The sequence below is a fragment of the Rhopalosiphum maidis genome, chromosome 3 (assembly GCF_003676215.2).
Source record: "Rhopalosiphum maidis isolate BTI-1 chromosome 3, ASM367621v3, whole genome shotgun sequence".
Taxonomy (NCBI): Eukaryota; Metazoa; Arthropoda; class Insecta; order Hemiptera; family Aphididae; genus Rhopalosiphum; species Rhopalosiphum maidis.
Genome location: NC_040879.1, coordinates 49,871,211 through 49,883,839, shown reverse-complemented (window position 1 = coordinate 49,883,839; position 12,629 = coordinate 49,871,211). Strand labels below are relative to the sequence as shown.

At 25.4% G+C, this 12,629-nt stretch overlaps 1 protein-coding gene across 2 annotated transcripts; it reads left to right on the top strand.

Moving 5' to 3' along the window:
• The first annotated feature begins 488 nt into the window (after positions 1-488).
• On the top strand, positions 489-12,404 carry LOC113558863 (cilia- and flagella-associated protein 157). Of its 2 annotated transcripts, XM_026964439.1 has the most exons (10): positions 497-639; positions 2,761-2,929; positions 3,663-3,765; positions 6,079-6,232; positions 6,340-6,463; positions 7,911-8,054; positions 8,204-8,485; positions 9,787-9,911; positions 10,866-11,057; positions 12,251-12,404. In XM_026964439.1, the coding sequence occupies exons 1-9, from the start codon at positions 497-499 to the stop codon at positions 10,981-10,983; spliced, it is 1,362 nt and encodes a 453-aa protein (XP_026820240.1). In that variant the 3' UTR covers positions 10,984-11,057; positions 12,251-12,404. The 2 variants fall into 2 exon arrangements, with proteins under 2 accessions (XP_026820241.1, XP_026820240.1); XM_026964440.1 differs by lacking the exon at positions 12,251-12,404 and having other exon boundaries at positions 489-639; positions 10,866-10,983.
• The last annotated feature ends 225 nt before the right edge of the window (positions 12,405-12,629 follow it).

Below are 12,629 nucleotides of genomic sequence, written 5' to 3'. Positions count from 1 at the left end.
ATTAATAAGTAGTAGGTAACCATAAACTAATAATATTGTTTATACCACTACAGCGTGCAATAAAAATGGAAAGTATGATACATTTTTAACAATTTCAAAGTTCATTGTGTAAACCAGATAATAATTTTTACAAAAAAATCAACCTTCTTTTAACTTAATATTTTTTTTCCATATTAACTTAAAGCTTATACTTAAGCTAAGTGTATTTTGTTTATTTTAATAAAAACAAATATTTTTTCCCGCCTTTGATAATTTGGTTATCAATTCCTATTTTTTATTTATTTGCATGTTATGATATTATTTGCATCTGACTATCTGAGTATTTAAGTATCTGAATGAGTGGTCTGACACACTAACGACGAGTTAGATCGATATACCGGCGCTCGTAAACCCAGCGAAGCATTCCGTTGTACAGTTTAGTAGGGCGCTTTTAACAAAAAATATCTACCGATTATATCTCTAGGTTGCTCACAAAGGTCACAGTTGAAAACTAACCATGCAAAATTCACCTGTAAAGAAGAAAAAAAATAAAAAAGGTCACAAGAAGAAAAATGTCAAAGAAGAAAAAGATGCATTGCAAGAAGTGGATCGGACCATGTACAATATACAAATAGCCGATCTCACCGAAAAGCTCGCCAGGTATTATTTAAAATTTGGTTTGACCAATCGTAATATTATTATTATTATTTTTTATTTTTACATAACTGAAATTATATAATACGTATTCCTAAGCATTCATTCGTATAACATTATACTATATAAACAATAGCGCAACTAAGGTAGAGAAGGGCTGAAGTAACTAATCTTCCAATCCAAAATAAATTATACTTTGAACTATTTTTTATATCAGAAAACATCGCATATCAGCCTATGTTATACAGTAAATAATTAAAATATTATGACATTTATTATTGTAATATAACTATATAAGTGACTAAACCTGGTGGAAAGAACAGGATAAAAATATCAATAACATTTTTTTTTATGACGATACTCTTAATTTGACTGTTCTACATAAATATATTTTGATTTATTTATTACTTATTTAGTATATTATTCTTTTTGAATGATTGGAGTTTAAATATATTTACAACAATTATTGAAATTGTGAAAATGTGAAAAAGATGCTATAGACATATTTTCTATGATGAAACTTTATTGATCATAAACCATATTCTAATTATTTCCGATGACATTAAATACTGCATACATATTACACTGTAAGTAATTCAATATAATAATATGAGCGTTCCATTTCTGGAATAGTGCAATACGTATGAACAATAATTTGGATACATATACATTATATCAATCCACTCGGATCATACAATTTTAATTAAGATTTATTTTTTTTGCATTGTAGAAACTTAAAACAATTTAATGTTACTTGATGCTACTATTGATGGGCATTTGTTCAGTCAAAAAGCTTGAAAAATTAATACAAGATCACAAATAAATTATTTTTTTGCAACTTAAGAATATCAAAAATATAGAAATACAATTTATTTTTATAAAAGTTTGAAAACAAAATCATGAACATTTTCAAATTATCTTATAATTAGAAATTTAGAAAATATGCATAATATATGTAATAAGTAATGTGTATTTAGGCTATTTTTATTGTTTTATTAAATAATTTAAATAGTATAATAATACAGTGATTCTTTTATCGAATAAACCTTATTATTTTAAAATCTATTAACATTTTAGAAAATATTTTTTTGATATTATTTCCAGTCGAAATAAAACATTTTTTAAAAAAAAAATTATATTTTTGATATAATGGCAAAATATATTTTTAATTTCATATCCCAAAGTAGAATATTTTTCAGAGAATTTCAAAACATAAAAATCTAAATTCGGACAGCTATCTTATGAGTATTAAACAAATAAATAAAATAAATTTTTAGTGAACTGAGTAAGTAGACAAAGGAATATTTGTAAGATTTCCTTGTACCTATACCTTTCCATTCTACTCGCCAAAACTTTAAATTTTACATAAAGTACAACTCATAAACTACTCATCCGAATTTCTATTTTTATGCAAAGAAATACTCTGAAAAATATTTTACTCTTATATATGAAATTACAAATATATATTATCATTCAAAAATTGAAAAATTAAAAAAATTGAAAAATAAAACATATACATTTTTAAAAAATAAATGTTGTTTTATTTCAATTGAAAATTAAAATTTTTAAAATATCAATAGGTTTTTAAATAATGAGTGTTGTTAAATAAAATAATCACCCAATAAAATATTAATTTATTATTTTTTTAATACACAAAATATAAAAAACGGTTGGGTAAATAATAAATATTTGTATTAGCTAGGCTTTTTAATTTTAAAAAGTAATTATTTTATACGTATAAATAATATATTATAGACTAATGCCTTAAACGTGAATGACGTTTTGTCAAATTGTTAGCACAATATCATTTTATTTAGAGTATTTTAAATAAGCAAAACCAAAAACTTACCATTTTCAAATACACCTATTATATATATCTATTAACTACTCGCTAAAGAATGTAAACAAGTACCTACTTATATAATTTATTGTCAGTACTTGTCATTAATTGCGAGTACTTGCAATTTTTTCAGTATCTTAAAAATTTAAAATATTTGTACCTATATAATTATTACACCACATTTTAAGTTTTTAAAGACATAATAAATACACAGACTATAGCTAGTCTCTAATTATGACATTTTAATTTTAATTGTTGTTTGTAATAAAATATGTTGTGTTCTATAGAGTAACCAATAGATGTGCTGAATTGGAGAAAAATAACGATTTGGAAAGAGAAAAAGCTAATTCGTTGAAAGAGGGTCAATGTGACATCATTGCATATTTGTCGAGACAAGTTGAAATGAAAAACAACGAGATCATTGACTTGGAAAATACTGTTTCAACATTAAAAACAGTATGTATACCATTAATATTCCATAGGTAGGTATATACGGTATATACCTATGTCCTATACCTATCAGTACAACACGCGCACAGCAAAATAAAATTGGTAACAATATTTTGATAAAAAAAAAATATTTGCATCAGAACTATATTTTGAATGAAACAATAATTATTAACTTCTTAAGTTATAAATTTAACTAATCTTCAATTTAAATGTAATTGGTATAAAATAGTATCAATTTTAAATTACTAAAAATTTTAATTTAAGTTGAATTGATTATTTTTTTATTATCAATATAATATTAACAAGATAAATAAATAAGTAGATTTTAACTACATATATATTTTTTTTTTTTTAACAGACTAACTTAGCTTTCGAAGGAAATGTTATCAAATTCAATATATTCCTACCAACTTATTTTGTATATACTGTGTGACCAATATTAAAATTTAAACATTTTCATAACTAACTTCAAAATTAAAACATCGAAATTCCGACAAGGTTACAATACTTAATACTTATTTCCTTTATGTTTTTAATTTTATTATTATATAATAAAATAACTAACAAAGCGATAGCCACTAAACTAAATTGTCCATGTTACACGTCTGTAAGACAAAGACAGTATTTTAGAGACGTCCTCTTAAAATACAAAATTAACTAATATAACTATTAACAAACTATTAATTACATTTTTCTTTGAATTTATTACCTAATGTAGAAATTATAATTGTTTTTATAGACTATTGAACATCAAAAAATAAACTATGAAGACATTATAATGAAGAAGAATGGACAATTCGAAACAGTTTTTGGACAATTGAAAGCAGAAATTGGATTGTTAAGTGTGTACATTTTTTAAATAGGTCAAAAGATAATAACTTATAATCAAAATTTTTTGTTAAAATTATCTTGAAATAGTTAGGTGCCTTCCTTTTTATCATAAAAGATTAAGAACAGTCATGAATTAATGTAATGTAGGTATAGGTAGGTACTATAGTCTATAGTTGGTAGATAATGAAATTATTGTAATAAGTTTAACATGCCGTTGGGCTAAGTCTTTAAAAGTATCTTAATAACTAAAAATATCTCATATTTACCATTAAATGCATATGTGAATGTCCGCAATTAATGAATTCTAACAGTTACCAGTGACTTTCGTAGTGTCGTCATACACCAAAACCATTGGTAATTGTTGTCATATTGATAAACTTGTACTGTTTGTAAGCATTCACAGTGAGTATGGGTATTCAATAAAAATCGACATATCAGGACCGGCGGAAGACACGGACAACACAGAGCGACAATATGCAAAAGGCTTAGAGGCAGCATTTTCTTGGTGTAAAAAGTGCCATATTTAAAAAAAATTAATTATTCAATTATATTATTTTTATTTTTAAAAATAATAGCTGCTATCTGGCGATTACCTAATTTATCCATGGATGGTATACGTACAAATACAATACATTTAAGTTAAACTTAAAATAATGGTATATCAATATATTATAACAAAGGTACAACGTACAAACATTAACTACGCAATCATATTTTTATACCTAAATTATTCTAATTTTAAACGCAGATTGTGTAGATTTTACTGGTAAAGGAACGTTTACAATTTATCCTTATTTACTAAAATTTAATATCAATCCTTGATTTACTAAGAGATCAACAAATTGTGTAAAATAAACAAATCATAATTTAAATGAATAATACATATTATAATAATTAATATTATCTAATAATAATAATTAATTCATTAAGAGAATGCGTGTGTTGTCTCTGTCTTACTAACGTACATCATAACAAATTTTCGTTCAGCAGAATACATTTTACGATGTTAGCTTTAATATTAGAGTAAATTTACCTATTATCAAATTTAAAAGTAAAAATATTATCTAGACAATGACATATGCTTTTAATGTTATTATATTATTTTAAAGTGAGTTACAGCTATGTAAAATATCGCAACTTTAAAATGTCCATAACTCATTTTAAAATGATAATATCAGTAAAATCAAATGTCATTTTCTAGGTAATATTCTTACTTTTAAATTTGATAGTAGGTAAATTTACTCTAATATTAAAGCTTACATCACAAAATGTATTCTGCTGAACGAAAATTTGTTATGATGTATGTTAGTAAGACAGAGACAACACATGCGGGTATAGCGTCTTCTCTTAAGGGGCCGCTACACCAACATTTGTTTTCTCTGTCTATCTCCCACATAATATAGGAACAAAGATACTCCGTATTTCGATGATTACGACTCGCTGGTTTAGTTTAGGGCAAAAGCACCTACTATATATTTTATAAAGAAGAGTATTCCCTACCGGATAGATTTTTAATATTTACAATCATTAATGGTTAAAAATAATCGAAATTATTTTAAATTTAAACATGTTTATATATATAAAAAATGTAAATATTAAAAATCTATCCGGTCAATGCACAGGAAATATTCTTCTTTATAAAATATATAATAAATGCCTTTGCCCTAAACGGCCTAAACTGAACCAGAAAGTCGTAATCGTGGAAATACGGAGTATCTTTGTTCCTATATTATGTGGGAAATAGACAGAGAAAATAAATGCTGGTGTAGCGGCCCCTTAAATTAAATATGTTTTGTTTTAAATATTATCAATAAAATATATTTTAACAGTAGGTAACTAAAACCGTGTTGTACATCGTACATTCGTACATGTCACATCACTCATCATTGATTAAAATTATTATGTAAATATTCATATTTTTTTAATTTGGCAAAATTCACCAACTACAGACATACATCATAACATAATCATCAAATTTAATTTTATGAATGTAAAGTACATATATTGCATTGATTTTACAATGATTCATATTCGTATGACATTTATTTTTTCAAAAGTTTCATGTCACAATCACTATAGTTCGAAAAAAACGTATGTTTATGTCGTCTATAATACTTTAAACAATTAATTATTTGAATATTTCGTATAAATTATGTAAAAACAAAACGTAAAAATTGTTTTTTGACTATTTTGAATGGGAAGGGAAACTAACGTTTAATTTGATTGAAAAAATAATAGGAGCTTGTCTTTATCTATAAAATTGTTAATGTCAACAAATTAAATGCATAAAATAATAATTATTATCAAACTATGGATGTACGCAGATAGTAAAGTAAATTCATTGAATGAGTTTAAAAAACAAAGATCTCAATTAACTGATAAGTTTTTGAAACAAGAGGAAGAACTATCAAAACTAAAAGGAGAAAACGATAATTTACTTTATGAAACTGAGAAAAAACTTATTATAGCTAAAGAACAGTAAGTAAAAATTGTATAAGCCTTTTTAAAATATCGATTGCTGTATTTAAAAAGTACGCGTTTAAACAAGCACAGAGTAATATTATAAAAATAACTATTATTTACAGTATGAAATGTCAAAATGAAGCTAAGCTTTTGCAATTATCTACAACGATTCAGAATAACCTACAAAAGTTAATGTCTTCAACTTTTCAAAGAACTTTACAAGAAAATGTTATTATTAAAACTGAAGTAAGTTATTTATATATTCACGAAAGCCTTTACGATTTATTAAGACACGTATACAGGAAGAATCACATTTAATATTTACGCCTTCCGTGAAATATTTTTAAAAATATTTTTTTCTACGCGGCCTTGTAAGATTAAAAATTGTTAAATAGTTAGCATTTATTAGCATCAGTAGCGTAACTATGGGATGGCAAGGCACGGCAATGTCCCTTGGCCCTTGACTTGGAGGGCCCCGGAGGGGCCCTCGAATCTTGTAAATACAATTTATATTATAAAAAAGCGTGGGCAAGTGGGTATTGCTCTGCTGTATAGTGTATAGTAGAAATGGGGAGTAGGTCACTATTTGAATGTAATGACAGGTATCATTGTATACGAAAAACGATTCTGAACGGAGATGATTTGTCAGTCTAGGATAATTAGTAGGAAATAATATTATATTATTACCTATATTTATATTATAATATATTGTTATTTTACTTGATTTCGTAAAAAATTAAATTTCATACGCTCACAAAATGTTTTCTATGTTGAAGCTGGACTTCTTTTTTCCAGTTATTTGAAGAAAAACTTATGGAAAACCTTGTATTGAGTTTTTTAACCTTGGGTATAAATCACAAAAATTTTCAACTTTAAAATTCCTTACTAATTTTTGCGATTTTGACATGTTTCGTAAACATTTGAACTTTAAATGCTTATAAGCAAAAATTGAAACTAACGATTTTTAATTTTTTTTATTACTAAGCACAACTTATAATAAACCTTATATTAAATTTTAAAGAATTTTTGGAAAGCCAAATTTTTTCATCAGCATTTCAAAAAAAAAATTAAAAAAATTTCATTTGTCTGCAAAAAACTTTAAAAGTCAAAATATTTTGAAAATGTAAAAAAAAAAAGGGGGCTGAAGTAAAAAATCAAAGCATTATTTCTACTCCAAAACGTGATGACAGACACAAAAATAAAAAAAACATACATCGTTGTAAAATCAATACATTCCTCACTCCGTTTAGAATTTAAAATGATGTACAAACATTTGAATTTCATTTTAAAATTCACGAGACAGGTTAGGTTAGTAATACTTAGAAAAAAGTTCAAAACAGCCAAAACATACCTATCAAATTATTAGAAAACAGACAAATGGACACTAAAGAACTGATAAAAACATTTTCTGAGACGGAAGCTAGAAAAAAAAACTTTGAATAGCTACTTTGTCATTTTGTACATATAACATAAATAAACTATATTTATAATAATTAATGACTGTTTTTTTTTAAATTTTGGTATTATAAATATATGGGGGGCCAACACTTAATACTGCCCCGGGGACCCAAATTTATAGTTACGCCACTGATTAGCATATACTTTAAGCCCTTCCTTTCAAATTTGTTTTTTTCGTAGATATACATTGATATATGTTGATTTGTCAATTATTAAAAAAATTATATTATTTTAGTTAAATAAATGTTCAGATAGTTGGTTCAAAATGGATAAAAAATATACGTTGCTGAAATCAGATAACCTAGATTTGAAAATCGAGAATAAAATGTACATAAAAGAAAATAGCCGTCTAAATAAAATAATCATAGCTCAAAAACAGGTGGATGTTTTTACAATATTAATTATTTTATTATTTTATACTATAAAGATTATTTCTTATGTACACTGTATTGTCTTTATTCGACATTCGTAAATGAAAAAAAATTATTATGGGCATTGATTATAATTTATATTTTTACGCATTTCTAGATAATGGACGCAATAAAAACTAAAAAATTAGGTCTTAGCTTACAAATACAAGATTTATCTACGAAAAATGAAAGAAACAAACGTATTGCGTACAAAGTCAGCACAATAAATACGATGATGACACATCTGAAACAGACGTTAAAAAGAAAAAACCATAAGTTACGGATCTTAACAAACAATTTAGCAGCGATGAAAGCCGAAATAGAAACATTGTGTTTGCACATATACAAAATGGATTCGATGCTACTAACAACGACAAATTCGATGGAAAAAGTTTTGAAAGTAATATTTTATAATTATTGAACTCCGTCGGGTGGTAGTGCACTATTTCAGAGGGGGGCGCAAGGCGCAACTGCGTGGGATACTTGAGTAGACATTAATATATATATATATATATATAAATTACAGTAAAAGTACGAATACTGGTAAAACTTTGTCCTATAGGATACACAAAATAATTTGGTCGAACACTCAAACCCCGAATAATATTTGTAGTTGGGACTTTTACAAACGAGATTAGGTAAATCTTAGGATAAAAAAACCAGTGTTGGTAAAAGTCCGAAATTCTTTACCAATTACGTGATATCAATAATATTAATAATAATTATTATTATTTAAGTATATTAGCTTAGTAGCTAATAACTATATTAGTTACTACCTATTATTATATTAGATATTTTCATTTTTATTATTTATTTGTGCAGGCATTTATTATGGCATTTTGAGTTGCGCAATATATTTTTGAATCGGTTTTGGCTTCATTCAATAATACATCATATTTTAGATATGCATAAAAAGTTTTTATCGTTTTTTGCCTCGAAAACATCACTTAAAAGTTTATAAACCCGTATTTTAAGTAACAATTGTGACATATTGAAAAAATATACTATTCGCGACAGTTTTAAAACGAATACTGCTCGTAAAATTATTTTCAATATGTTTCGATATCAATCAATTATCAGTATTATTAACCTGTTCCGTATCGTAAACTAAATTATATGTACCTACTGCACATTGTTTAGTAGGAACGACTTTTATCACATAGGAAGGTGAATTTTTGGCTAATTTATTCTATAAAAGAAATAGTCAAGGTCTTCCATTTTTATGATTTATATTAAAGTCAAAATGAAAATTCCCCAAGCCAATGGCAGTATAATAATTCGTAATAATAATATACAAGTAAAATACAATATATAATAATTATAATAGTAATATAAATGTGTACCTATCTAATATCCTAGTAGGTTAGTAGATAGTAGTTAATGTATAGTAGTATAATACCTAATATACTTTAATAATAGTTATCATTAATATAATTAATCACGTAGGTAATTGGTAAAATATTTCGGACTTTTGGTTGTTTATCCTAAGTACTACCAAATATTGTCCGTACTACGAAAATCATTCGAGGTTTGACCAAACTATTTTGTGTATCTTAGATTCCTAGGTGGATTGGTTTTATCGAAATCAATCGGTAAATATTCAGATTTTAGACATTTACCGCACAGTCAAAAAATTATACCTATAAAAAAATTATTACGATACTAATATTTAATTTATGTTACGTTTTATACATTCCTTAGTTGAACGAAGTTGACCAGTCGTTGAGCAAGTACAAGGGTAATATTTATTATACATTTGTAGCCAATTTGTACAAGCTTTTCGTTGCTACCAAGTTGAGAAAAGTAGAAATCAGGGGATTTGATTCGTGAGTAATATTTTTGTTAAATTTCGTGTCGTTTTAAATACAATCATCGTAATCTTAAGGAATTCGATTATATTAAAGTTTTTTTTCAAAATATACTTCTCTCATACCAAATGTATTGATTATCCTAGTCATCAGATAAAATATTTAAAAACATAGGTACTTGAATTCGTCATGAAGTGTATTTGAAAACAGCTATTTCATTTTTTGAATTTTAACTCATGAATCCTTCTAAATTATAATTTTAACATTTTAATATTCAATTTTAAAAATTTTTAATTAAAATGTTAATAATATAAAAAAAAATTAGTAAAAAATAATTTACAATTGTAAGAAAATCATTTTAAAGTAAATTTCATGACGAAATAAAATATGTTTTTACATGTTTTTGGATAAATATTTAAATAATTGGCAATTTTGATTGACAATTTAATACTTTTGACAAAAAAAAAACTTTATAAAAATTTAAAAAAAAATTATAGTTGTGTAGTGCGTTGATAACAAGTGCTTACATGTACGGAAGCGCTCCGCTATTTATTTTACACTCTCACTAATGATCAATTACTATACATACATTTGCATAATCCACACTCATGCCTTTAGAAATCTGCCTATATTGATCTCCTTAAAAACGGTTTGTATCAAATCTCCGTAACAGAACGCTACTTTTACATGAGTTATCTCCGTATTACAACATAACAAATTTGTGTTCAGTAAAACTAAACTTTTTTCGATATTAAAATTTTTAGGCTAGAAATTAGCATTCTAATTTAATAATATTAACAATACTCAAAGCTTGCTTAAAAATAAAAATATCGAAAAAACCGAACGCTTAAGATAATGTTCTTACCTCTAACTTCGATAATAAGTCAATTTACTCTAATATTAAAGCTAATGAGTCTATAACCATTATATTTTACTACCTATCATAATCATGTTATTGTTTTAATATTACAGTGTTAAAGGTGTGAAAGTAACACTCTTGAACATAAAAAAAAAACAAAAATCTACACGTTCAGTTTTCAAATTCCAGAGGAATCAACTAAAAATAAAACATTTAAAACCAAAAAAATAAATAACCTGAAACACACAAATATAATAAGTAGTAATTGTGCTAATCAGAATGATTAGTATATTATATAGTTAATGGTGAGTGGCAATAAAATTGATTTATAATAATTCTTATAATAGACCTTGTCATATCAAGGTGCTATTTAACTGGGAAAATCTTGTAACTCACTTGTTCAGATTTATTAATTTTATATACATTTAATTTGATAAAAAAAAATAAGTAAAAGGCTTCATAGGCGGACATGGGGGGCTTAGCCCCCCCAAAATCGAAATTTTATTATAACTAAATTATTATTAGATAATAATAATTGGATTCCAGATAAATGACATCCGATAACATTTATTATAATACTATAATATAAACGCATTTGAGTAATAATACTGGTTGTACATTTTACATCGTACATGCTGTTATTCAGCTTTTTATCGCAAATCGTGTACCTATATATTATATATTATAATAATGATTATTGTCCATTTATACCTACATAACGTTATTAAACCAATATTCACATCTCACGGGTCACTTTACATTGGATTATATAAGCACCCCTAAAAAAAAAAAAAATTCAACCAAATGTCCGCCTATGGACTAAAAGCATAATATAAATTAATATAATGAAAATATACTGCTAACCAGTCATTATGGTACTATACTCAATTATCAAGGTATCTACCATACAACTATAAATGAACTACCTATTTGAGAAACAACGTATTCCAATATAAGGTAATTTGAAGAAAACAATGAAAAACTATTTTTACAGTATCAGTTATACATATATGGTGGATAAAATAAGAGGTCTAATAAAAAGAATTCAACGAAATACAAAATTTCAAAAAAATAAGAAACCTTGTTTTGGCCTAGGAGAGGTGCATGTAGTTTCTGGACTAAGGTCTTTTCAATTTTTTATACAATACACAATTTTCTGTGATGTAAAAATGCGGCTAAATTACTTTAGGTTCACTGAATTTATGTTAATAAATCATGCCTATAAAATGATATTATTAAAGTATTATTTTAATGATTACTGCAATAAGCTATTTTTTTTTGATTATTTGGTCTCTCACTATCTTAAAATTAAATATATATTTTTTTAAATGTTCACACATAAAATCTAACTAAATATAACACAGTCTACGCATTATCTCAGTTTTCAATACTTTGTGTCTTATTTTGTTTCTCAAATAGGTAGTACAAATATAATACAATTATTTATTCTCGCCTAAGATCAAAGCTTAAAACTATTAAGTTTTAATTTGTATTTCAGCTTATAATCAATATATTTTTACAAGAAGTTTCTAGTCATATTTAGTATTTTACTAAGGTGTATATTTACAATCAGTAAATTATTGAATGGCAATATCTGCAAGAATCACAGTCATTGTAAACACAGAGTAAATATGTAACTAGTGATAATGTTGTACAAGGATTAGGTATCTTCTAGCTTCTAGGTATTATATTGTAATTTGTAACAATGAATTTAATTTAAAACCATAGAATTTGTACTTTTTTTTTTATTGTAAAGATAATTAGAGATAATACTTTTCCATGTCCAAATTTTAATTCCAAACAAATATTAAGAAACAGGTAACACCGATCTAAATAATAAATTAACTATTTGTACGATATTCTACTGTACCGTGGAT

Excerpts from the sequence above, each read along its gene's own strand:
- LOC113558863 (XM_026964439.1), top strand. The coding sequence starts at position 497 with ATGCAAAATTCACCTGTAAAGAAGAAAAAAAATAAAAAAGGTCACAAG. Across the intron at positions 2,930-3,662 it reads CTGTTTCAACATTAAAAACA|ACTATTGAACATCAAAAAAT; the intron begins GTATGTATACCA and ends TTGTTTTTATAG. Across the intron at positions 8,486-9,786 it reads CGATGGAAAAAGTTTTGAAA|TTGAACGAAGTTGACCAGTC; the intron begins GTAATATTTTAT and ends TACATTCCTTAG.